The 27,311-nt window shown below is 37.9% G+C and overlaps 2 protein-coding genes, 2 non-coding genes and 2 pseudogenes across 6 annotated transcripts; 2 read left to right on the top strand and 4 right to left on the bottom strand.

Annotated features, from left to right (window-relative positions):
* Positions 1 to 1,348: 1,348 nt before the first annotated feature.
* On the bottom strand, positions 1,349 to 3,660 carry LOC137746129 (CST complex subunit TEN1). Of its 2 annotated transcripts, none has more exons than XM_068486202.2 (4): positions 3,413 to 3,660; positions 2,756 to 2,914; positions 1,898 to 2,051; positions 1,349 to 1,775 (listed from the first exon to the last, which is right to left on the bottom strand). In XM_068486202.2, the coding sequence occupies exons 2-4, from the start codon at positions 2,857 to 2,859 to the stop codon at positions 1,656 to 1,658; spliced, it is 378 nt and encodes a 125-aa protein (XP_068342303.2). In that variant the 5' UTR covers positions 2,860 to 2,914; positions 3,413 to 3,660; the 3' UTR covers positions 1,349 to 1,655. The 2 variants fall into 2 exon arrangements, with proteins under 2 accessions (XP_068342303.2, XP_068342302.2); XM_068486201.2 differs by having other exon boundaries at positions 2,756 to 2,900; positions 3,413 to 3,649.
* Positions 3,661 to 6,082: 2,422 nt separating this feature from the next.
* Positions 6,083 to 10,187, top strand: LOC137744945 (ABC transporter G family member 11). Its single transcript, XM_068484766.2, has 10 exons — positions 6,083 to 6,885; positions 7,426 to 7,715; positions 7,806 to 7,977; positions 8,073 to 8,195; positions 8,348 to 8,476; positions 8,564 to 8,758; positions 8,846 to 8,932; positions 9,030 to 9,302; positions 9,399 to 9,506; positions 9,596 to 10,187. The coding sequence occupies exons 1-10, from the start codon at positions 6,532 to 6,534 to the stop codon at positions 9,926 to 9,928; spliced, it is 2,064 nt and encodes a 687-aa protein (XP_068340867.2). The 5' UTR covers positions 6,083 to 6,531; the 3' UTR covers positions 9,929 to 10,187.
* A 1,404-nt stretch (positions 10,188 to 11,591) lies between these two features.
* Positions 11,592 to 17,840, bottom strand: LOC137746226 (phospholipase D zeta 1-like; annotated as a pseudogene). Its single transcript, XR_015953958.1, has 20 exons — positions 17,494 to 17,840; positions 16,956 to 17,057; positions 16,714 to 16,829; positions 16,475 to 16,616; positions 16,224 to 16,394; positions 15,916 to 16,089; positions 15,582 to 15,824; positions 15,384 to 15,500; positions 15,143 to 15,282; positions 14,853 to 15,002; positions 14,514 to 14,670; positions 13,944 to 14,429; positions 13,733 to 13,843; positions 13,491 to 13,637; positions 13,186 to 13,383; positions 12,996 to 13,097; positions 12,434 to 12,561; positions 12,260 to 12,327; positions 12,099 to 12,160; positions 11,592 to 11,979 (listed from the first exon to the last, which is right to left on the bottom strand). The product of XR_015953958.1 is annotated as a phospholipase D zeta 1-like (transcript).
* A 5,763-nt stretch (positions 17,841 to 23,603) lies between these two features.
* LOC137745495 (F-box protein PP2-B15-like) lies at positions 23,604 to 25,293 on the top strand (annotated as a pseudogene).
* Positions 25,294 to 26,156: 863 nt separating this feature from the next.
* On the bottom strand, positions 26,157 to 26,249 carry LOC137746367 (small nucleolar RNA snoR69Y). Its single transcript, XR_011069837.2, has one exon. It is a non-coding gene; the product is annotated as a small nucleolar RNA snoR69Y (small nucleolar RNA).
* Positions 26,250 to 26,358: 109 nt separating this feature from the next.
* LOC137746365 (small nucleolar RNA snoR69Y) lies at positions 26,359 to 26,451 on the bottom strand. The gene has a single exon (XR_011069835.1). It is a non-coding gene; the product is annotated as a small nucleolar RNA snoR69Y (small nucleolar RNA).
* Positions 26,452 to 27,311: the final 860 nt, after the last annotated feature.

Raw genomic sequence — 27,311 nt, 5'->3', positions numbered from 1 at the left:
CTTGTATGCTCACTAAGTACTTAATGTAATGTATGTTAAATATATCTTGACAGGTTAAGTCTTCTCTTAATATCACTTGACAAATTGCTTTCGACATATATTGAGTGTTAACATATGCGTAACATAATTAGGTTGATACAAAAAACTCACTAGTGTTTAATGAAATGCATTAATTAGGAAACTTTTTTTTTTTTTTTTTTTTTTTTTTTTTTTTTTTTTTTTTTTTCATGAGCTTCGTAGTTTGTTTCTATCTAAAAAACCTGTACCATTAATATTAGGAGCTCCTAAAATTCGAATCCTAAATTCAATACCAAGTCCCAAAGCATGAGACACAAGATTATCGCTTAAGCTGTTACACACGTGATACTTTGAACTCAACATTATCCTTTGCTCCTCACTGTTAACGAACATGATGAGGTCGGTGACTCGGTGCAAAGGAGCAACGATTACCTGGGGTCCAGCACCGCCTGAATTCCAACAAACCAACAGCTGCCACGTAAGAGCCAACAATCATGTGTGCCCTCGATAGCGACGTGCAATGCCAAGCCTCCAGAGAATACGTTAAAGGTGGGTGAAGGACTTTGGTCATGCACGGACCTCCGAACGGGATCAAATCTGCACGGACCTCCGAACGGGATCAAATCTTTTACATTCCAATTTGGTGCCGTATTTCTATGACTCCAATTTATAAATTTAACTTTATTTTTTAATTCTATTGTTATAAATTTAATAAATATCGAATAATATTTGAGACAACGGCAAAACAAATTTTATTTTACATGCAGAATATTTGATCTCCTTACAAACAATGTTCTTTAAAAATACATGGGCCCAATTGTGTTTGTTTAAATTATGAAGTGGGGTGGTAATGATTGTCGCACAAAGTTCATTAGAATGTCTATTTGCATCGTTTGATTGGTTGGATGTTGGGGGTAACTTGGTCTTTCAATTAAATTTGCAATTGAAAATGCGAGGGACGATTTCCACATACCCCTTATCTCGATTGCAGACCCTGAATTGAATACTTGAAAGAGAATACAAAAAATACATAAGGTATAAAAGAAGAAAAGACGTGTGTGACAATCATTTTCTCCCGAAAAGAATGCTCGTTAAGACAGGTGAAACTTACTTACACCTAGGGATGCTATTGTGGAGCTATTTTAGACCAATTATACACTACCATGTATTCTAATTTTTACTAAACGACAGTGCATTATTGACTTGAGATATTAGCATAGTGGCATACCAAGTATAGGTAAAGTTCGTCTCAACAAAGACATGTATGGAGAGTGACACCAAAATGTAAGGTTTCTAAAGAGCTTTCTAATTCATAATATAAAGGGGAACATGAGAAATTTCAAAATATTATAAGCTTTAAAATCTCCACATGAGCCTTTCCAAAAGTACAGTAGTATTAAGGCCTTCCTCAGTAGGCTTGAAAAAGTGAGTATGATACTAATATATTGAGTTCACATAGGAATCACACTCCTATAGTCGGCCGGAAAATTTGAGCGTGATACTTTATAAACTACTAGGTTCTAAAGTATGACTCTCATAGTTATCGAACTCACACTATTGCATGTTATAGGTATCAAACTTAGGCTGCTTGATTCCTCTATATGAGTATCACACTCACTCAAACTACTGCGGAAGACCTAAACTACTGGGTTCTTCACATGATTGGCCCGAAATTGTCTTAACAATTGAAGAGACTGATGATAAAGATTGAGATCAATGCCGTCGACATTCCTACCCACACGTGCCTGCAACACTGCCTGAGAAAAAAGAAGAACAAGAAAACTTGAGCTTTATTGCTTTCACATTCATGTGTTGTGACTCGTAAAAAAGACCGGCACCAAAAATCATCTAGTGAATGTAATTGTAATTTACCATTTACCTCATTGTCCGGTTGAATCAGCAGCTCGCCGATGAACTGGTAGACGGATCCAACTCGAAAACTAAGCTCCCGAAGGTGCTGAGTGCTGATTTTTAATCTCTCACTTCCATCGACAATTGTGGCAATGGCTGTCTCTACAGAATAATCTTGTAACCTATGAATATTCATAAGCTTCTTAATGATATTGAAGAATAAATATAAGAAATGCACTCGGTTCACATTGTCTACTTCATGCACATCATGCTACCAATGTACCATATGCATCCTACTCTATGCACCAACCGGAGATGCCACATTTGCCTCAAGAATATCTTCTCGGACAGTTCTGCATCCTTTCCGACACTACCATCTTGATGATCATCTAACCTAAATCTAAATCAAACCACAATTGTTCCGAGCAATGTTGTCACAGCACCGAAAATGCTGAAACTATCATATCTATATAGTCCGTATATGATATACTCCACCTCCAGTTCATCTTTCTTTTCTTCCCCTCTTCTCCATCTATCTTGTCACCACTGTGATGCAAAAGCTGTCCCCAAGGACAAGAACTCCCTGTAGCGGGGTGTAGATCCTCGTGTTCATCTAGCTCACATCACGTGACATAGTACATTGAGAGCTATAGTAACATGGGAATATAGATCCCGCGATAGGCAAGTTTTCCTCATCCGCAAGACCAACAGAACCAGGGATTGAATTCGTTACCGATGATTGAATCTCTAAGTTTCGAACCATTTTAAAACTCAGGGATTGAATTCGTTACCGATGATTGGAAAGCAAATAAAATAGGAACACAATCAATATTTACACGATGCAATTGAAAAGGACCACTAAAAATTGGAAGGGCAGAAGTCTTACTTTCCAGTTACTCGTAGTGAAGCTCCTTGCTTGAAGTACGAGGAAGATGGGCGCAGGTCTTGCAGTGTAACCAATGCCCCAGATTTTATTTCAGATGATGCCATGAACTAAACTCTCTAGCTTCAAAAGAGCATCCAAATCTCACCTGAAATATGAGGACTGCATGCAATTAATTACCAAAAAGTACCAAAATGCAACCATTTGAAATTTTGAACTATAACTTGGAACTTTTTACAGTTTTAATAACCTATCAAGAGAAGCAAAAATATGAAAAATAAGAAAAATAAGAAAAGATGGGGTTAATACTAATTTTTAATATTTTACACATCACACCAAACAAAGAGCAGAAAGCATACATTTACACTTCAAATTGTCCCCAAAAATCAGAGAGCATATATTCAGAATAAAAATTTCATGAGGGCAAGAACAATTTAGCAGAAAACCCATCTCAAAAAGTGAAAATTCAAACCAAATGCGGATAAAAGATCGCATCTTTCTCCTTCAATTCAATCACCCAATTCAAATCAGCATAAAATCAAGCTTCAGAGTGATACATATTAACAAATCAACCATACCCAGATACCCAAATTTAAAAAAAAAAATGTAGAAAAAAAAATTCAGACTTTAAGAAAAGAAACCGATACGAAAGTCACAGACCTCAAAGTTCTTTGGTTTTTCAAGGGCGGGAGCTTTCTGTATGAGGAGGTGAAGGAATGTAGCAAAGTTGTATCTTTCCTCAAACACCATTCGAATGCTGGTAGTAGCTGCTCCGTACAGAACAGCAGTAGGCCTACCGCCTACCTCGTCCTTTTTGTTTGTTTTTGTTTTGGGCTTTTATGAAATCGAATCGTCGGTTTCAATAGGCTTTGTTGGAGGGAAATTAAGTTTTCATTTGGGCTGAAATAACATCATTTGCCCAGATCGGTCCGAACTTATTTGGACTTAAACTCATTCTTTTTCTTCCCCAAAAATAAAAATAAAAAATCGTCCACCCCCTCACAAACTCCCATCCGCCTCCCATGATGGCGGCAGCGGCAGAGGAGAACCACCGGCGCTGTCACTATGGAGCTGGGAGAAGAAATTTGGGAGTGTTATTTTCGACATGCTTGAGCTAAACCTTAGCATTCCCAAGCCCAATCCACTAGAAATGTTGGCCCTTCTCACGTGTCAAAATGAATGCAACCTCAACCAAAGGAGAAATTTTTTTTTTTTTGGTGATAGGAACACGGATGATACATCACGTGTTTTTATAGAAATGGTGGAAAATTTTATTTTTTAAGTTATTAACTTTTTAATACACATATCCCACCATTTGTATAGTAACACGTGGTGTACCACTCTGTGTACCGGTCACACTAAAAAATATGGGTTTTTATTTTTTTATTTTTTTAAGTACATCGATATTTTTACACTAAGAGGAGAGGGAGTTCGGCTAAACCACTCAATGGGCAGCCTAATTTGGTATCGAATTCGCCATTCACGAGATTCGAACCTAATATCTCCCACTTCCAAGCGAAAAGAAATACTATCAAACCGTAGTACTAAACGGAACAATATAAGACAGATTATAAAAATAATTTTTTTTTAATTTTTAATACAAACAATACTACACTGAAAAGAGAGAGAATTTGAACCGAAAGCGTAGTGGATCGAAGAAAAAAAAAAAAACCCTAAATACGTAGTTTCAAATCTCTATACTTTATGAAACTTCGTAGTTTTAGATCTCTATGACTTTATGAAACTAAAATGGTAGTTGATGAATTGGTACGGCGGAAAGATACAAAATTGCTACATTCCAAATGAACAGAAGTGTCGTTTAGTTAGAAGTAAAAAAAAAGAAGATTAGTAAGTCAATTGAAACAAGCAATACAAAATAGTGAGCTGCCAATCGGAAAGAAAGGGAATTAATCCCCCGAGTTCCACAACCTCTGCCCACCAGAAAATTGGACCCCCCACCACCAAACTGTTTTATTTAGTAATGGGATGGAGTCCCATCGAAGGCATTTGGGTTTACTCGAGGCTATGGATCAGAAGGTTCAGACGGTTTAAGAAAAAAAAGAAGAGATTTGAGCATTTAAATTTTTTGAGTTTTTGTGAAGTGTGTCAGTAAAATAGAATTATAAAAAGTACATAATTGAAATTAAGTGGTCCGGATATTTCGATCCACAAACTCCAACACAGAAATTCAAAGCGGATGTCAATCCTCATTGAAGAGTGCCAAAGTAGGACAAGATGGTATCATATGTGTCTTATGCGGCAAAGCCCATGACGATTGAGAGGAGCTCTTTCTCTTTATCTTCCTGTTGAGGTGGTTGACAGTTGAAGAAGGAAGGCACGCCCAATTAAAGCAGTTTGTGAATCGTCGTTAATCAATACCAAGGCACCGCCACCTATAGGCGGACGGTTGTGATTGTCATTGATTGAGGAGCTTTCACATTAACACACGTGCACGCCCATGCCCTAGCTAGTATGGGATCACCACTTACTATTAATTTTTCAGTATGATCGTGTTAAAACGACTGTAATAATGATCCTTTAATTTAATTGGAACAATAATCTCTCAATTAAAAATCTATTAACATTGGTCCATCAACTCATCAAAACATGTAGCTATGGTCCCTCAACTAAAAATTCATTACTATTAGTCTCTCAACTTTAACCCAATTGGAGTAATGGTCTCTCAACATTAACTCAATTGTAGCAATGGTTCTTTCAACATAATTCATTTAAACAAAATTCTGACGTTGACAAAAAAGACGAAAATGATCATAGCTATATATTTTGATGAGTTGAGGGACCAATGATAATGAATTTTTAATTGAATGATCATTACTCCAATTTGATTAAAATTGAGAGACCATTGCTATAATTTACTCTAATTTTTAATAAGACTATCATATGATCGTCACGCTGTTAAAACGACAACATAATTTTTAATAAGACCAGTTATGCTAGTTCTGACACTAAGTAGGACTAAATTCAATATACACAAAAAAAAAAAATGGTTGTTAAACTTCATTAAATCACACTCATCGAACGACAATAGCAATTTGCGATAATTTTTCATGTGGTGAGCTAAATTCAATATATACAAAAAATAAAAAACAGCAAAAATGCTACACATACGATCTATTTATATCATTTCTCTAATAGATATGAGACTCATATATGTTGGCAGAGTGATACAATTAGATAATAAGTGTAGTAGCGTTTTAAGAAACAACGTGACAATGTTGTGGAGTGCCAAATGTTAATAGTGGGGTCGGTTCTGGTAATTGGTATTAGTTCCTTGTATTAAATGCTCCTACCAAAGTGCCACCAGAACCCATTAATTGCAGAACAAAAAATATAGCTGTATGGATCTTCTTCTTCTCCCCACAACCACCTCTCAGAATTCACAGATTCAAACTCTCTCAATCAGAAATGGAAAGCCACACCAAAATAAAATTAACTCCTTTCTTTTAAGCAGTTTGTGATACCAAAAGATTCATACTTTGAACGGGCTCGTCTTGCATGGGAATTCAAATTTCCATGCTTTGCAACCACCTGTCAGTCAAATTCACACATTTCTCATTTCTTCACTCACATCTTTGATTCCTCGTTTTCTTCCGTAACCACGACTATAAATCTCTTCTGGGTTGTGTGCAATATCGTGATTGAGCTGTTTTTTGAAGGACTGATCGGTTAAAGTTCGAGCTAGCCGAGCGAGCTACCGAGAAATTAGTTAACGTGACATACGAGAGAAGACAAGGAGCTCACCGGTGGCGGCAGCAGTGATGGAGATAGAAGCGGGCAAGCCCTCCGGGGTTGTGGCCGGAGGGCTGAGCCCTCTGAGTGAGACTCTGTGGAGGGAGAAGCCAGGTTTGGAGATTGTTGGGGATGTGTCTGCCAGGCTGACGTGGAAGGATCTGACCGTGATGGTGACTCTGAACAACGGCGAGACGCAGAAGGTGTTGGATGGTTTGACTGGTTATGCTGAGCCTGGAACTTTTACGGCTCTCATGGGGCCTTCTGGTTCTGGAAAATCGACTTTGCTTGATGCTCTCTCGAGTCGGTTGGCCGCCAATGCTTTCCTTTCTGGGACTATACTTCTCAATGGCCGCAAACGGAAGCTCGCTTTTGGCGCTGCTGTGAGTAGCAACCTCTGTCTCTCTTTAATTTTATATAGATATTGTCGGAAATGTATTCATAACATATCATGTCGATATGTGTTGTTGGTGATGATAAACAACGGACATCTGGGAGTGTTTTTGAGGAATTTGATCATTACCTTTTTTGTTTACTTGATTTTGAGCTGTTTGCTTTAGGTTTATTTGGGAGTGTTATTGAAAAAGCACTTCTGCTCATAAGCGTTTTTGCTAAAAGTTCTTTTGTTAATAACACCGTGAAATTTTGTTAGAAATCTAAGTTCTTTCTGGAAAAAACACCTAGCCAGAAAGAGCTTCACTAAACCCTAAAGTGCTTCTATGACTCAAAAACGCTTTAAAGTTTTTTCTTTTTGTCAAACGTAGTAAAAAATGTTTGTCTGCCCGGAAGTGTTTTTTGTTCTTCCTGAAGCAGTCCCAAATAGGCCCTGGTACTTTTATGTTTGATCAAGCGCTAGGCAGATCTCTAGAAGTAACATATATTGATGATGTTGTTTTTTGCATATGTGGTGCAAATTTAAACAGGCCTATGTAACCCAAGATGACAACTTGATTGGAACTTTGACGGTACGGGAAACAATTTCGTACTCGGCAAGACTGAGGCTGCCGGATAAGATGGCTTGGTCGGACAAGAGGGCACTGATTGAGAGTACAATCATAGAGATGGGTCTGCAGGATTGCGCCGACACTGTTATCGGAAATTGGCATTTGCGTGGGATCAGTGGGGGAGAGAAGAGAAGGGTCAGCATTGCTCTTGAAATCTTGACGAGGCCTAGACTTCTCTTCCTTGATGAGCCAACAAGTGGACTTGATAGGTTTGTATGCCTTCATTTAACTGGTTTGAAGTGCTTTCATTATTGTGTTGTAGGGTTAAATCCTAATGATAATTTGGTTTTTTGTGGCAGTGCTTCGGCGTTTTTCGTGACTCAGACATTACGTGCCCTGGCTCGAGACGGAAGGACTGTTATAGCCTCAATTCACCAGCCTAGTAGTGAAGTCTTTGAACTGTTTGATCAACTGTGCTTGCTTTCGAGTGGCAAAACCGTCTATTTTGGTCAGGCGGCGGATGCATACGAGGCAAGAAACCTCAGTCTTTGCATTATGAACATATATTTGTTGATTTTATGTAAATATAACAGAGCTCTTACGGACACATTGGTCGGTTTTTTCAGTTCTTTGCACAAGCCGGCTTTCCCTGCCCTGCTTTGAGGAACCCATCTGATCACTTTCTTAGATGCATAAACTCGGACTTCGACAAAGTAAAGGCCACACTCAAGGGGTCCATGAAACTCAGGGTATGTATAGTACTTTCTCTTCTCTATCTCTATGTTATGTTACTTTAAATGTTATTGTTAGCTTGTTTTTGCTGTTCTCTTTGTTCACACTTTGTAGCCATAGTTTCGGTCTTCTGCTAAAATTCAAAACTTTTTTGTTTTGCTGTTATCAGTTTGAGGCAAGTGATGATCCGTTGGAGAAGATGACCACTGCTGAAGCTATAAGAGTTCTGATTAATTCCTATCGTTCTTCACAATACTCGTACGCAGCTAGAGAAAAAGTTGAGGAGATATCAAAAGTTGTAAGTGTTTATGTACACCATGATTTGTAACTAGTTGATCATTAATCCGATTACTATGACTGATGTTTCTTTTGCCATATGATGCAGAAAGGAACTGTGCTAGATTCTGGAGGAAGTCAGGCTAGTTTCTTTATGCAGGCCTTCCAATTGACCAAGCGTTCATTTGTCAACATGTCAAGGGACTTTGGATACTACTGGCTCAGGCTCGTCATTTACATTGTCGTCACAGTTTGTATCGGAACCATCTATTTGAATGTGGGAACGGGTTACAGTTCGATTCTGGTATGTATTATTTGCAAAGCGGAACCATCTATCTGAAGTCAAAGTTCATTCATGCACTGATAGTTCTCCTCTTTCATTATGTGACAGGCAAGGGGTTCGTGTGCATCTTTCGTCTTTGGTTTTGTCACGTTCATGTCGATTGGAGGGTTTCCTTCTTTCGTAGAGGATATGAAGGTTTGTTCCTCAGACCCTTCGCCAGTTCGCCCCATGCGAAAAGACCCTAAGTATTTACTTATATTTTTAGTAGTCTAATAATTCACCCCCAACCCAGGTTTTCCAAAGAGAGAGGCTGAATGGCCACTACGGCGTTACTGCATTTGTCATCAGCAACACATTCTCTGCAATGCCATTCCTGATACTTATTACCTTTCTTTCCGGTACTGTTTGTTATTTCATGGTCCGTCTCCACCCGGGCTTCGAGCATTATCTCTTCTTTGTGTTGTGCCTTTATGCAAGTGTCACCGTCGTTGAGAGCTTGATGATGGCGATAGCCAGCGTTATCCCCAACTTCCTCATGGGCATTATCATAGGGGCTGGAATTCAGGTCTGTAACAATCGAAGTCTTTCAAAATCGGAACATATCATTTTTCGTATTCTTGGACTATGTTTGATGAATTGTATGGTTTTCTTCACATGTCAGGGTATCTTCATGCTAGTCTCCGGGTACTTCAGGCTCCCGAATGACATCCCAAAACCCGTCTGGCGTTACCCTATGTCATACATCAGCTTCCACTTCTGGGCTTTACAGGTAAAAAACACAACATTTACCGGTAGAAAATTACTTGCAGTGAATTGTGCTTCAAACAACTGATATCTGCGAACATGTTTCACCTTCAGGGACAATATCAGAACGACCTGAGCGGCTTATTGTTCGACAACGACACACCTGATCATCTTCCCAAGATACCCGGCGAGTACATCCTGGAAAATGTATTCCAGATTAACACCGCCAGATCCAAATGGATAGACCTGAGTGTGATCTTGAGCATGATTGTTGTGTACCGGATCATCTTCTTTATCATGATCAAGTTCAGCGAGGACGTGACGCCGTGGATTCGAGGTTGCATGGCGAGGAGAAGGATGCAACAGAAGAATGGAAACCAAAACACAACAATTGCTCCTGATGGTCTCACCCAGTCACCTTCTTTGAGGAGCTATGCAAGAAGGTAGACTCAGACCTCTCTGAGAAGAGTTCCACAACATTAAAAAGCACTTGAGGGACTTTGAATTTAGAGTTTGTAGTATGTTACGTAATTTATTAGTATATGTTCTGATGCTTGGTCTCTAAAGAGTGATGATAAATCTACCCCACTTACCTTTCTCCCCACCGCTTTTTAATAGTTTTAATACTAATTTTATCTTATTGTAAAATGATATCTAAGGACCAAAGCAATAAAAAAGAAACAGAAAAATTCTCTGTCTTTGTTCACCGTCTGTCTGCAACTATCTCAATTTCTCCGAGAGTAATGTTATTCATATAATGTTTTTGTACTATATTTTTCATATCATTTTAGGTGGCATTTGATATGGACAGCAACATCATTTGAATTAATCAGATTTTTAAATTTAATTCATTATTTAATAAACTAATAATTAAGAAAGACTAGTTAATTAAATGATGATTGTGGTATACGAGAAGCCTTTCTCCTTCATTTCCTTGGATTTTGCAAATTTTTTAAATGATGTAGTTGTCCACATCAGATGTGACCTAAGATGGTATGACAATATGGTATAAAAACATAATACGAATAACATTATCCTTTCCCCAAATAAACATCTTCTTCATCTTCTATTTTTCTAGTGTTTTTTTTTTTTCCCTCTAATGATTCCCTTAGTTTAATAATATATAGTAGTTGTTCAAAGCATTTTAATAATGACATAATTCTTTAAAAATTTTTAAAAATGAAATGGGAGACTAGAGGAAGGAATTGGGCTTTGAGGGGTGGGATTGAGTTGTGAATTTGGAAATGATGTATGAGGATAAAAGTTTGGGAATGCGGCATGGGGCTTGGTCGTGGGATTTGGAAGTGGGAGGGAAGAGGGTTGCGTTGGAGGTTTGGAGAGAGGGAAGAAAAGAGGGTTGCAATCGGCTGAAGACTTGGAGAGTGATCGGATTTTGGAATTCTAACCGGAATAAAAATCGGGAAGAGAGTCCTTCGCGGTGAGTGAAGGCCCGGTTGGGCATATTAGCACTCTAATATTTATTTTTCAATTTACAAAAGAATTTAGATATATATTAGAGGTTGTTTTAGGAATAATAGTGGATGAGAAAATAGCATTTCAACTTTTTTAACTTTTTTATCTTTTTGTGATGGTGAGATTATAATGTGGGTGGGATAAGACATTAAGGTGAGTTTAGCAGCACTCTTTCTAAATATGATGAGTTTTCAACTAGAAGGAAGATGAGTAGTTTTTATCCTGGTGACGATGTTCTAATTGAAAATTGTTGACTTACAATATTTTATTCGTTTACTTACCCTGATGGGCGCTTGCTCGTAATTAAAGATGTTACAAGACACTTGAGATCAGTTTGAAAGTGATTTTGGAATGGCTAGAATTGTTTTTATTAAAAATTTTAGTTTGCACTTTCTCATTAACAATCTAGAAAAGAAACTTCATAAGGGTTACCACAATAGGGCACCTCGCAATCAGACTATACACGTGGTTCTTCTCTCAAAGAGGTGGGATTAGTGGGGTTGGATGCGACCACCAAAATACAAGAACTTTGTTTTGTGAGAGCAGTCAACAATACACGTGGTTCAACTGTCATACGTAAGTTTTTCTCACAATCTAGATCCCTCGTTAATAAAGAAAAGAAATGTACATATATACATTTGGTGTTTTTTATACCATCTCTCTAAATTGTTGTGTGTAATTATGCACAAATTGTAAGTAAACAAATTGTTCCCACTATTTACACATATATTTCAGATTTTTGGTGCCTCCAAGCCCTAATGGAATCATATGCTCAACGAAATACTTGAGGGGATGTGTAAAATTGACTTTCATTGAAGACTGGTCTCAAATCTTCTTGCTGCATAAACTCTAAAGGGAAGGAAACAACATGTCCCCTTACATGCTTCAGTCTTTCCATCGGATCTATTTCTTTCACCTCTCCACCTTCACAAGACTGTAGTAGCTTCTCGGGGGCTATTCCCAAATCGATCGTCGTGTGGCCATGTTTCTCTTTCCATTGAGCCCTGCATTGCCTGAGAGCAGCTCTGTAGTTTGATGGGGAAAAAAATAGAGATTTAAGAGTTCATTCATCGAAGAAACGAAAACAGAAAACGTTGGTACCTAAATTTTGTTTGCGGGACGATAAACCTTGGTAGTACTGTACCTTGAGTGGATAGAATCACTTGGGATGCAAGAAAAGACATCTTGGTAAACAGTTGAGTTTCTCTGTAAATGAGAAACACGACGTAGTTATAGAAATCACAAAATACTCGATCAACCAGACAATAGCCATAATCGTTTGTTAGAGACTTGCAAAGTTATTACCTTTGCAGTTGCTAACCACAGATCTTTGTATGTTGAGTCAGATACAGGATCATTGATTTGATTTATCTGAAGAAATTATACCGGATCAAGAAACAATGTCGATATTTATCTGAAGAAGACATGCACGAATAACTGAAGAGAGTTTAGTGAATGTTTCGTCAATGTTACCAATCTCCCCTGCAAGAAGACCCAGGTGCTCGGACCACAAGGAGCACCTAAGACTGCGCAAATTTTCCGGCCTTCCAAGGCTGTCCATTCATAGATGATTCGAAAAACTCTTTATCCTCAATTACCACACCAATCTGCAACAAATGAAACATTGTTCATAGGTAATGTTGTTGGAAGGATCACTTTTGGTTCAAGTTTCAGAAAAAATAAACAATTATCCAAGTACAGCTACTGAAAATAGTGAACCTGACTGCTAAAGAAAACTATTCCTGCGTACTAGAGCTATCGAGGAAGTATGAACAGCTCATTTTAGCAAAAAAATTCTTAGGGAAGCGGGAGTATGACATAACTTAAGAAACACTATACTTTCTTCAGAATTATTCTAGATGTCAAGTAAAAAATCAACTTCTATGCTCAATCATCAGCAGCACACGATAGCATTTCTGGTCTACAGCATTAGATTACTTATGAAATTGAGTTGAGTTAAGCTGAATTCACAAATAAAAGATCTAACGCAATGCAATAGACATGCTGAAACACTTCTTACTTAAAAATGACACAAACTTACCTCAGAGTCTCTTGATCCAAGCAGACTTCTGTCATTAATATTAGATGATCCGATGAAGGAAATGCGATCATCTATGATCATCACTTTGCTGTGCACATAAACCTGGTAAATACATACAACGAGTGGAATTCAGCAATTAATTGAGAACAAAAGCATTTAAGCATATATGATATGTAATGCATAAAATTACCTGACTTGTGGCCACAGGGCCACCTTCGAAAAGTCTGCCATATGTCCTCAGACCGTAGAAAGAAATGTAATCATGTGTCTTAGTACCAAGCTTAACTTTAAGCTTATGCAGTATTGAGTGTTTTTCCCAGCTAATTGTCCGGTACTGCCAATGCATTATAGCTCTAACAGTAGCTGCACCACCATCGTCCACACCACCCTAATATATGCACCCGTGATAATAAGCAAGGTAAAACAATGTCGCTGAAAATTCACAGAAAAATGTCATGCACTATCATATTAAGAAAATGAACCAATAATTGGTACCTGAAAACCGGGTAATAGTGGTATGACAACAATAACTCTAAAACACTTTTGTTCTTTGTGTGCTAGCACAATACGACTGTACAATGATTCTAGGACACGATTCTGTATAATGTCATCCCCTGAAAGACCTGATATAAAAAATTGATTCTGGAAGCAAACAGAATGGAAAATAGCAAAATGATCAGTATATGTAAGAACCGAAAATCAGTACTTTGAACAGATAAGTGAGGATGGTGGGGAACCTCAATATACACAAAATGTTCTGCCTTCTCAATGAGAGAACAATGAGCACTATGTATGCTTTCTTCCGTTTGACTAGACCCAGCAGACCACTGGCTCACACTTCTTACAACCTACACATTACGTATTTATTAGATAGAAGAACTATATTAATACCTAGCAAATCATGAAATCTAAAACTTAAATTTTGGGTATCCAAGAGGCATTGCTAACCTGAATTTCGCATGCAGTACGAGGACCTATTTGTCCAAAATCATCAGCAGCGACAGCATGATCGCCATTGTCTGAACTTTCTGACCATTCATTTGGAGTTGTTGAGCCAGACTGTGTCACCGTGTTTAAATTTGCTTCACTTTTAAGATCCCTAGAATGAAGGTCATCCATGAAACCTTTCGTCTGTGGATCTGAGACTAAACCATCAGTTGGCTGGTTGAGAAGATTCTGATTCAGGTGCATGGCGCTTAACTTTTGGTCTAAAACAGGAGCATCTAAACCATCCGCTTCTTGAGGCAAAAGCAATGGAATATCTTGCACCGGTGATGGTGAGGAAAAGTTCTCTCTGTTGGTCCCATTCTGGTTGTCTTCTTTGTTTTTCTTCGCAATGTCTTTCTCTCTAGTTCTTCCCATGTAATGCGGAAGGACCATGTGGTGGCGAGGCATAAGTAGCGGAATTGTCTGTTCATTTGGAGCTTTGTTTCTCTAGAAAATGATTCATCAAGTTAGCAAATTTACTACATTGAAAAAGAAATGCATCAGCATTACCAGCAGTACCACAAAATCAACCTTAGCATGGTTCCAGCGCTAAACAAAGTGCCTTGCAATGTCAAGACAGGCTGGTCCCCAAAGAGCACAGTGGACATCATGCCAAGGCATACGCGGATACTTTTCACGCTCTAATTCATCTTTAATTGCGTCTTCCCAAGAATTTGGTTCGGATTCTCTACCCCACCACAAAAATGCAAAGTTAAACGGCTATTTCTTTCTAAATGCTCATATCAAAATACTAGATATTTTTAGCACAAAATTTCCTGGAGGAATATGGGTGAGTCGTATGAAGCAACAATGAAAATTTGATCTCCTTTGGTCTAGGAAACTATACTGATGATTTTTCGACAGAGATACCTCGGGTTATAATAGTCCTTTCCAGGCCATATATGAGGAGGGCAGTCGCCCACTTTATGTTCAACCGTGTCATAGCGGCCAAAGCACAAATCTAATCCTCCAATGTAGCAAATCTGGTAATCAACAATGACAATTTTTTCATGATGTGACCTGTACGTGTCGTTTTCATAAATAATTTATGGAGAATCATCATGAAAGCAAACCAAAACCAAGTTAAAAAAATAAACTTGGAGAATTTTTTCGATTCAATCTTCATATCAGATAAAAATAACTAGGATTGATGTGCATACCATAAATAAATTCCTGTGGGAAAACGGTCAGGATGGCGCAATACTCTCACATTCTCATGAATGTTCGAAAGCAATTTCTTGCTGTATGAACTGTTGATCTTTAAAGCAATAGAAACCTCCTTGTAGAGAAGAATGTAAATCTGCATACAAAATTAACAATGGAGTTTATCATCCGGAAGTTAAGAATCCAGAAATAGATGTCAAATAATAAGTACCAACAACGAGAGAAAATTATTTGCACCTGAACACCTTGCTTAGCCTTTTCTTCTAGTAATGCATCAAGCCGGGAAGACGAATTGCTATGAAAAGGACGTCTTAGATACAGTTCAGGGCAAAGCCACCAGCCAGTAATGAATATCTGGAAGCAAACATTTAATGGTTGAGTCCTATAATCACTAGAAATAGACTTTAACTAGCGTAAACATGGCGAGAAACAAACCTCTGATTTTGCACCTTCGATAGATGAAGCAATAGCTTCAAATGCTGCCTCGCCATCTACAAACCATTGGGCTTGACTTCCGTCATCAGTCAAACCCCTTGGAGGAGCAAAGGAACCAAACCGATGAGGATGACACCAACCCTCATGAGGCCTTGAAACAGCATCATTGATTGCGGTAACCCATTCTTTAACTTTAGCATTGCTAGTGGCTCTTAACCTTAAGCTTTGATTTCCACAAGCAACCTTTTGAGATTAACAAACCAATGTGGTCGGTCGTGAGAATTGAATAGAATTATACAGCAGCTGTTGTAAGTATAATAAAACAAGAGCTCACCCTAAATGTATAACGTAGAGGATTACGCTCCTTTATTTGATTAGCCAAATATATTTGAGACCGTCCATCTCCATTGGAAGCTGGCAATACATTGAAAACAATAATGTCTAAAAGTTTGGTGTCAAAAGGATCCTCCAGTAAGGCCAGGAACCCGGGTTTTAAAACTGCCCACACCTGCAGTTGGATAAAACAACACGCTAAACAAATGTGGTTCTCTAGAAAGAAAGAAATAATCGACAAATTGTAGGAAAATATAATTTGATTTTGCTGTAAAAAAACAAGCAAAGAAAGAAGTTTATTGACGAAACCTTTTGCCAATTGTTGCTGCAACAATCAAGACAAAAGTACGCGCAAGATTTCACATCAGAATTAGCCCCGGTACATTTTGGTAGATGCTTCACCATTACATAACCTTCTTTCAACTTTGGTCCATACTCCTGTAAAAAGGAGAGCTTCGAGACCTCCAAGAATTTGCAGACCTACAATTTGAAACCACTTCTTATAACAAACGTGAAAATGAATACCATCAAATTGCAGCACTAATAGAAAACGAGCGTACCTCTCGAGAATTTACTATATCCATGTTTCCCAAAAAATGGTTCAAATAGCCCTGCATTACCACCTTTGCTCTGTCTGAAATGGACTGCTGGCGTCCTAATGCTGGACGGAGGATAGGCAAAACAGCACGAGATGGAACATATCTGAAGAACAACCAAGTTTCGAAAATCATAATTACTATTAAGGCCTAACTTGTGCCCAAGCACAGAAGAGAAAAGTGGATTCGAAGTCAGAAATCACCTGTTTTTAACACTTTCGTCGTGATGTAAAGGAACAGCCCCATCATCTGGTTCATCATCGTCTTGCACTACCGCTGTCTGGTCAACTATTCCTATGCTATGTAGCCATTCTTTAACCTTTCGTGCAAGGTTCCCATGAAAATTATACGAAGATCAGCCCAAATGTATATGAGAAAAATCCTCTACACATAAATTTTACAAATAATAAAGAACTGCATTGACATATCATATGGATTAGCAAACCTGCTCTTGCTTCTCATGAAACTCCTCAATTATCGCACGCTTCTTCAAAGCATAATGCAAGTACAGAACTTGTGACGCTTTCTTCAGCAACCGCCACTTGAACTGTTCAAGGAGGAATTTAAAACAAATATTTTAGCATGCCATGACAACATTTTCAAACCATATGACAACTAAAGAGCTTGCAAATTGTCAGATCAGGCAGCAGTGCGCAAAAAGATTATCCCAAATCTTGAACAAATGTATCCAAAAACTACGGGTAGTAATTTTCACAATCCCGTTTTCTCCTCTATACTCTTTCCCTTGATTCTCATTTAATTTATTCAATCCAAAAACTGAAAAACGGAAAAAGTGCATGGCTAGAGAAAACGGGAGCTTGTAATTCACCTCCCAAACTATATATGACACACACAAAAAAAATACTTGGTGGATGAACAATTTCAATCTCAAAAACTAATATTTATTTATTTTTCCTAAAAACTTGAAATTTTGAATGACGAAAAAACATCCTTAAAAAAAATTATATAGAGAGAGAGCTTGCCTGTTTGTACTGAAACTCAATGGTGTAAGACAGAAGCATGGGGCTAATATCCCCGGTATCGGGCCGCGAAACTGACACAATGGTGGCCACCGGCAGCTCGTCGAAAATCGGCGTGAACGAGAAAGACCCCACGTTCATATTCACTGCATCGGACTTAACAGAACCGTTGGCAAGGAGCTTCTGCGACGACATCCGACAGTTCTTGCTTTCGGAATTTTTGAGAAAAACCCAGACCAAAGATTGATACTTTTGGAATTCTTAAGAAAAACCCAGATGAAATAAATTAAGAAACAAGAGTTTGATGGTCAAATGCAGGGGTTTTTATAGTTTACAGAACTCCCGGGAAATTCAGGAACGCGGGCTTTGGGTTTGGGTGAACGTGAACCCTGGGGTTTTTCATGATGTTTGGTTAGTAGAATGACACGTGTTAATTCTTCGACTTGGATTCGTCTATTATTCCACGTGGTAGTAGCTAAAGTAGGTAGTATGCAAGTTTGGGTGACCTCGGTTGTCACAAAAAGAGTTGGAATTAATATTTTCTCTAATGAGAAATAAAAAATTAGCCAAACTAATTGGAGTTTTTTAGTTGATATATTATATATATGGATCTGATATTTGTATTTCATGATTATGGCAATGGCTGCTTGCCACATTGTCCAAAATAACCTTCTAATTTTGTTTGTTTCATTGTAACTCCACTTAAGAAACCAAAATTCAGATTATACTCTCCTACATAGTTTTCTTTTCCTTTCTAATTTACCATTATTAGGAGAGAGAGAAGGGGAAAATGGGGGAGGGGAGAGTTCGAAACTATTCCAATAATTTAGAAAATTGAGGAGTTTCGAATCGGGATGCGTAAAAATTCAACATTCTATCTACTGGGATACTGAACCACATGCAATCAAAGTTGAACCTAAATTTAGTTTATAAACTTACCTTTTTTCATCAACAATTATTTTTAGGAGTCGATACGGTTCAAATTGGATTGATCAAGTTTAATTACTAATACAGTTACAATCCAACATATTCATCTCGTTATTAGCTAGCGAAATACTAGACATGTAAAATAAAATAAATATAAATTGATCGGAACGATTCGGTTTAGACCAATTTGGAAAAGCTCAAAACCTCAACCAAACCAACTCATTACCGTCTGCTTTGGCCCATGCGGCTCTAGTAGATGTCTGCCCCCATGAGATTTGAACTCAAAATCTAAACATTAGTTAAAAGAACTCTCTATATAAAAGCCAATTTTCATGAAAATAACTTAAGGGTATTTTGGTAAATGTACATATGATGTCATTAGGGTTCATGCACTCAGAGTGGCGGTTGCATACGGCATATCCCAATGGAGGATCACTAGAAGAAAAAAAAGAATATTCAAATTTATGTGCTTACCTCTGCGAATATGCCGAAAAGGGATATATAGTGGGTTATCTAAAATTCTTAATTACGTATAATCAAGGTAATTAGTAAAATAAGGCATGCAGATTGTTGTTGGAGATTCTATTATTCCACCCAATAAAGGAATAATACTCTTAGGAAGAAGATTACTATTTGTTAATATTTTGTGACCAACAATCTGTCGTGCACGGCTAACTTGTGCAGTTTATGCGACAAGTCACAAAGATAAAATTGCAATTTTTGGTTTAATAATTGCGTGATGGTTGCATAATTGACACTTCTTAATTTTATGTATATTTTTTTGGTCGATGACGCGTACAGGGTTATAACCTAATAAGCAAGATGAAAACAATGTATGACCTAATATTTAGGCACAAGCTCGTGCGATTTGTATGGATGAAAGTAGAAGCTCATTTTGATGTTTTTGAGCTCATTTAGAAGTGTTTTAAAAATAATTGAAGGCTCTTTTGGTGAAATTGATTTTGAGTTTAGAAGAAGCACTGGAGGAAGCACTTTAAGTGCTTTTTTGGATTCCAAATTCTTGTTGTCCATAATCACTGGAGGTTTCTCTACCAACGTAAGTTGACAAGCAATGGTATCGGCCACTGTCTAGCGCGTTTTGCTCTTCACTATGACAGTTTTGTAGATGGCTTGAGGCACCGGTTCTCATTGCGCACCTCTTGCTAAAAGATTGTTTGAGCTAGCCCCTTCCATTGCTGGAGGTCTTTTGTAATGCCTTTGATTTCTAATGAAGTTATCATTTCGTTAAAAAAAAACCACGAAAATTAGGCACGAGATTTTTAGTTAAGTTGGTTAAGAATGTATTTTTTTATTGGACTCAAGGTTTTAAGTTCGAATTATTCTCCTCCAATATCGATTGTATCAAAAAGTTCCAAGTATTGGACAATTTGAACCCAACTTACATAATAATGAAAGACTCTGTTTTGATAGAGGTAGTAGCTAAGACTCTGTTTTGATAGAGGTAGTAGCTCTTAAGTTTTTTCAAGACGACATGAAGATTTTATGAGTTGGGGCCAAGCTCATGAGTAAATTCAAGACTTGTCACATCCCGGCTCGGGGCGAATCACTTCCCGGACTCGCTCCACCACTGTAGCATGATATAGTCCGCTTTGGGCTTACCATTCCCTCACGGTTTTGTTTTTGGGAACTCACGAGCAACTTCCCAGTGGGTCACCCATCATGGGATTGCTCTAGCCTCCTTCTCGCTTAACTTCGGAGTTCCTACGGAACCCGAAGCCAGTGAGCTCCCAAAAGGCCTCGTGCTAGGTAGGGATTGGAATATACATTTAAGGATCACTCCCCTGGGCGATGTGGGATGTCACAATCCACCCCCCTTAGGGGCCCGACGTCCTCGTCGGCACATACGCGGCCAGGGTTAGGCTCTGATACCAATTGTCACATCCCGGCCCGAGGCGGATCACTTCCCGGGCCCGCTCCACCACCGTAGCACGATATTGTCTGCTTTGGGCTTACCATTCCCTCACGGTTTTGTTTTTGGGAACTCACGAGCAACTTCCCAGTGGGTCACCCATCATGGGATTGCTCTAGCCCCCTTCTCGCTTAACTTCGGAGTTCCTACGGAACCCGAAACCAGTGAGCTCCCAAAAGGCCTCGTGCTAGGTAGGGATTGGAATATACATTTAAGGATCACTCCCCTGAGCGATGTGGGATGTCACAAGACTCCCCTTGTATTCCGTAAATTTCAATTATGAAAAATTCTTCCTTGTCTTATGGTGGCAAGGACGGAGCCGTCCTTAGTTTAGGGTGCGCTCCGACAAGTGTAAATTTGGGTAATTCTCATGGATTGAGATCCACTTGGAATCTGTGTCTGGAGCTCATGGCTCATATTAGTCAATCTCACTAACCCACTTCACAAAACTTAAAAAACTTGAACGGTCCGAATCTCTCTCTCCCTCTCTTGAGCAGTTCAGATCTCTCGATCCTTTAACTCCGAACACAAAGAAGCAGAGTGAACGCTCATTCCAACTCTCATGAAGTTCATCCATTTAGTAAAATTAGCCCACCACACTCAAAGTAAAAATTGGTCAACTCCAACTTAACAACACACTCAATCACACATAATAGTTGAAAAAAAAAGAAAAGACATCACTCATCTGCATATATGATTGAATTGTCGTGGAAAGAAAATGTATCACACCAATAACAACAACAACAACAAAACCTTTTTTCATTAAGTGGGGTCGGCTATATGAATCCTAGAACGTCATTGCGCTCAGTTCTGTGTCATGTACTCCGTTAGATCCAAGTACTCTAAGTCTTTTCTTAGAGTCTCTTCCAAAGTCTTCCTCTACTCCTTCGGCCCTGGACCTTTGTCTCGTAGTCACATCTTCTAACATGAGCATCAGTAGGCCTTCGTTGCACATGTCCAAACCACCATAACCGATTTTCTCTCATCTTTCCTTCAATTTCGGCTACTCCTACTTTATCTCGGATATCCTCATTCCTAATCTTATCCTTTCTAATGTGCACACATCTAACGAAGCATCCTCATCTCTGCTACACCCATTTTATGTACGTGTTGATGCTTCACCGCCCAATATTTCGTGCCATACATCATCGCCGGCCTTATTGCAGTCCTATAAAATTTTCCCTAGAGCTTTAGTGGCATACGACGGTCACACAACATACCGGATGCATTCTTCCACTTCATCAATCTAGCTTGTATTCTATGGTTGAAGTCTCCATCTAAATCTCCGTTCTTTTGCAAGATAGATCCTAGGTAGCGAAAACGATCGCTCTTTGGTACTTCCTGGTCTCCGATCCTCATCCCTAACTCATTTGGGCCTCCATTTACACTGAACTTGCACTTCATATATTCTGTCTTTGATCGACTCAGGCGACAACCTTTAGATTCCAACACTTCTTTCCAAAGGTTAAGCTTCGCATTTACCCCTTCCTGTGTTTCATCTATCAACACTATATCGTCTGCAAAAAGCATACACCAAGGAATATCATCTTGAATATGTCCCGTTAACTCATTCATTACCAATGCAAAAAGGTAAGGACTTAAAGATGAGATGTAATGTAACCCTACATTTATGAGGAAACTTTCGATTTGTCCTTCATGAGTTCTTACAGCAGTCTTTGCTCCATCATACATATGCTTTGTAGCTTGGATATATGCTACTCATTTCTTCTCTAAAATCCTCCAAAGAATGTTTCTTGGGACCCTATCATACGGTTTTTCCAAATCTATAAAGACCATGTGTAAATCCTTTTTTATATCTCTATATCTTTCCATCAATCTTCGTAAGAGATAGATTGCCTCCATGGTTGAGCGCCCTGGCATGAACCCGAATTTGTTGTCTGAGACCCGTGTCTCTTGCCTCAGTCTATGCTCAATGACTCTCTCCCAAAGCTTCATTGTATGACTCATTATCTTAATACCCCTATAGTTCATGCAATTTTGTACGTCGCCCTTATTCTTGTAGATAGGCACCAAAGTGCTAGTTCGCCACTCATTTGGCATCTTCTTCGTTTTCAAAATCCTATTGAAAAGGTCTATGAGCCATGCTATACCCATCTCTCCCAAGACTTTCCACACTTCGATCGGTATATCATCTGGGCCCACTGCTTGTTTCATCTTTTTCAAAGCTACAACCACTTCTTCCTACCTAATTCAGCGGTAAAAGGAGTAGTTTCTACACTCTTTTGTGTTACTCAACTCCCCCAAAGTTTCTAATTTCTTCTAGGAGAAGCTATGTGTTCAGAATATGTGTAGTACTACAGCCATATTTAGATTATCGCTGTGTGGAAGATTGACAAAGCTTGGAGCGACATGCTTCATCAACTCGTCCAATTTCGACAAAGACAGCGAACTTTGGCAAGAGAAGCCATATAATCATCGGATCTGGCACAGACAAGGAAATTAGACTTATGCTTTGAGACTGTTTCTTAACAGAGTACATATGGAAACTACTTTGACTTGAACATCTAACCTTTGTCCACAAGGAGACTGGGATGCGGCAACGATATGAAGTTTGTCACCATCAGCTTTGTTCTGCAAAGGTGAAGAACAGCTAGCCAGAAATCACACATACGTATTTAGTTTCATGCATTCGTACTTAGTTTTGCGCACTAAGTTCAGTAATTAATTTAACGCATACGTAATTAGTTTTCAGCTAGTAATTTCTCAAGAACAGTTCTAAATCAAAAGCGTCGGATTTCCAAACTAGGGTTCTTCCAACGACGGACTCAAGAACTTCTAATAAGAACCTTCCTTTTTAAACTCTCATTTCTTCCGCTAGTATTTTTGCAAATGGTTTTGTTTCTGTCGCTCTAGCATTATAAGGGACGTAAAAGCACATGATATTTCAGATTACAAGATCAATGGAGATATGTTTTCCCCCGTCACACTCAAATTCAGTTGACATACAATGTCAGATGTAAATTTTTGTTCACATAAACATTGCATTATTGAATCGAAACGCTGCGTGAAGGTAAACTTGTTGCTCTCCGCAACTTGAGCACGGGTTTATAATGTTGCCATGATGTTGACTAGAACTAAATATATGTTGCCTGCATGTTGTCATGATGTCGACCGGACTTTTAAAAAGAAAATGTTGTCATGTTAACGATATCACCTGATGACCCTCTTCGGTACAAAATGTAGCAGTATAAATTATATGGCTTCCCCTCCAGGTAATGTTACACCTATTTGAGAGATGAACTTGGATCGCTTGCCTGAAGACTGCTTCGGGCACAGTTTATCGTTCACATCTCCGGGAGATGCATGTCGTTTCTCGTAGTTTCATCGTCGTTTCGTTCCACAGCCGATATGGATAGTGTGTAGCAGAAAGTTTTGCCATCAGACCACGAAGAGATTCTATCCAGATTAGTGCGTCCCATAGCTTATTCATCTAGCAAAGATTATTTTATGAAGTTATGCAGTCCAAGCCTAATAGATGATGGTGATAAGGTAAATTTTAATTGAAGACGATAAACGTAAGGAAAATAATGGATCAATCAATAGTTTTTTGGAATTTTGCTTGGCTTAAAATGTAGGCGTCATCATTAAAAAATTACCACGTATAAACGTAGTGTTCCTTTGTCAATATAGTCTAGCAATATTAGATGCTTAAACTGTTATGTGACAGTGTAACACTTATGTATGGTGAATAACTTGACTATTGTTGCATTTGCAGCTTTTGGCAACAAGTTAATTAGGAGATGATGCATGGAAGATACACCAAAAGGTTGCATTGACAAGCCGGGGATCAAATATGAATTTAAAGATCAAATATAAATTTAATTTGTTTAGTCATTAAAATTCATATTTGTCCTACCGCATGTGGATGCACTAGCGTCTTTAAGAGCGAAACTCATTAAATTGAGAATGTCATTGTGACAGTATCTTATGTGTAGGTATATGTCGCTCTCGGCTTAGGGGTTTTCTATTACATATGTATAATAATTGTTTGATTTTGATTGATGTCAAGTAATTACTTTCTGAAGGATGAACAGCACAAATGTTCTTCATAGAGAAATCAACAGGTAAAAAATGCTACATGTTAAGTGCAAGGGACCTTGCCATTGCATGAGGCTGCCATCCTCTATACTGGAGACCTCGTCTTGAATTAAGGTTTTCATTCTTTGATTAACCCTAATATACTTTCATTAAAAACAATTTTGTGAGCCTAATCATATATCATCTTTAATTAAAGTATATAACCCCAATTTTGTAAGTGTGTGACTTTACTTCTTGCGCTTTTATTCTGTGTCCAAAGTTATTCATTTTCGTCAAGTTGGTCATGAAAATTGTGAATTTACTTGGCTTATTTGGAACTAGAGCAAAAAAATCAACATTTTCTTTGTTTTAGCTTTAGTTCCACAATAGCCAAGCTAACGATTTTCCTGACTAACTTAACAAAACAGGTTAACTTGATACAAAGAATAAAAGCAAATGAGAAAAGCCACACAGTTACAAGTTCATAAGAAAAAGTGAGATTTTCATCAAAACGCATGGCACAACAAATACTCAAACGCTATCACCGAAAATGTCTATGAGGCCTATCTTATTATAAAGTTAGCCAATTGTGCATATGGGTTAGACACTTTGCCTTTTGAGGTTTCACTTGAAGTTGGTAATTTCAAATCACAAGGTACGATTTACTTGAGCAAACACGATGATCAAAGTAGGAAGCAAGCCTCATCAGAACATGAACATTTTCCGAAGAAGATAGGAACTTCGAGATCAAGGATTGTAGACGGAGGAGATCGCGGCGGAGGTCTCTGTGAGCGGGAAGATGGGTGTGATGAAAAGGATGCAACGATGAGCCTAAGAGAAGTGAAGGGTGTGCACCTTAAAGTTGCTCTATTTAAGATTTTATTCATTTCTGAAAGCAATTTTTAAGTCCGAAGTTCCAAACTACACAGTATAATAAGCAGACCTAGCAAATAACTCGTATTTGTGGTGCTTGCATTTTTCGTGTCAGATTTATTATTTTAATAGGTTGTAGCATGTCAAATTCGTTATTTTAACAATTTCTTAGTTGGTGATTTGATAACGACTTGATACGTTAAGGAGTTATGTCATTTCGAGCTGAATTGACGGTCATACAAGAAATTATCATGCCTAATAACTAAGTATGACAAACAATATCTTATTGCGTTTATTAAGTGATTCTATAACAACCTAATTCATTAACGAGTTCTTAATAGGTAACAATAACGACTCTGCTAGTTAACAGGTTGACGAAACTTGTTATTTTTATATCCTTTTGTGTCGGATCAACGAATCGAAAAAAAAATTGTCAAGCCTAATTACAAGGGATCAAACTCCTAAAGAAAGAACAAAAACAGAACAAAATATCTCATCCACTACTAAAATTTTAAACTGGATCCCCTAATTTGACCAATTTGGTTGTCACCGTTATAAAATGTCACATATTTGGCTTTGATATTTCCATTTTTCTAGTACCAGAATATGATTCTCCTCCTTTTTCATTTCATTACTTTCATTTTTTCAAAGAAGGTATCTGTTTAAGCTCCATATTATTTGTTTTGATTTAGCCTAATCTCCTCCAACCTCAATGCGCAGACGTCAAATTTCTGTTGGTCGAGTGAAAAATAAACGAGGTTTAATCATCCAAAAAGAAATTAACAACAAAACAGAGAATTACCTCCTAAAAGAACATGAACTAAAAACAAAACAACATATAAACATCAAATTATTTTTCCTTTCGAGAAAAAAAAAAAAAAAAATTGAGAATATTAAATTCTGGGCTCAGATAATATGTGAATCTAATTTATTCCCGGACCACAAAAGGTCTCGTAATGAGCTGGGATACACAGTGATCATCATTGCAAAAATATAACAAATAACTATAAACAAAAACACCATAAGTTTATCAAAACAAATGAAAACTTAAAAAAAAAAGAATATATATAATCAAATAAATAATTAAAATTAAAATTGTTTTCTGGGCTCAGATTTGTATGGATAACATTCTACTCCCTGACCACAAAAGGTCTCATAGAGCTGGGATTATCATAGATCATCACTGCACAAAATATAATTAAAATAATAAATAAATAGAAACAAAGATAAACCCATATCAGAAAATCAATGGAGATCGGAGAAGAAATGGTTGAAAGAAAAACGCGGCAGGCTTTGTTGGAAGCGGAGGAGGAGAGTATGCGACGGCCACAGGCGAACTGGAGATAAGAGGGTAGGGTTTTAGCCCTTTTATAAGAAAGCAGATCATGGTTTTTCTCATTTCCGATTGTGACCCTGGAGATTGCTTGAATTACAAATTTGATTTGGGTTGTTGACAACAACTTGGCCCATAATCAGAAGCCCATTCTGGTATTCTTGATATGAGAATGTATGTACCCATTCTTGCACACGGTTGCAATTATTTCCCAAAACATGCCATTCCAGGCACGTAGGATGCAACAGTTTCGAAACAAAAATGTTACTCTTACTATGTATTTGTACTATCTATTTATAAAAATGAGAAACACATTTATTGGTGAACTATACCTTTATTAGACAGATGATACAAATATGTGGTAGATGTAAGGTTCTAAAAGACATTAGTTTGCTAGTTGGGTTGCAGGCTGGAGCCTAGCGTCTAAACAGCTAGGCGGGTGCCTAGGCAAACTAGGCGGATTTATGTAAATATATTATATTTCTTGTAAATAAATGTCAGTTGATACTTGAAATATAAACAATTTCATCATAAACTACAAATAGAATAACATATATATTATGAAGTATTGGAACATAGTGAAAACATAGAGAACAATCATATAATGTGTGTTCATTTAAGTCTACAACAAGTCGCTTACAATTTATTGAAAAAAATAAAATGCAAAATGAAAGTTATTTATTTTCTGTCTAAGTAAGTTGCAACCTAGGCAGGTGCATA

Source organism: Pyrus communis, chromosome 12 (genome assembly GCF_041283825.1).
Source record: "Pyrus communis isolate YQ-2024b chromosome 12, ASM4128382v1, whole genome shotgun sequence".
In the NCBI taxonomy this organism is placed as follows: Eukaryota; Viridiplantae; Streptophyta; class Magnoliopsida; order Rosales; family Rosaceae; genus Pyrus; species Pyrus communis.
The sequence above is the reverse complement of the archived record's forward strand: the minus strand, read 5'-3'. Positions and strand labels throughout refer to the sequence as shown.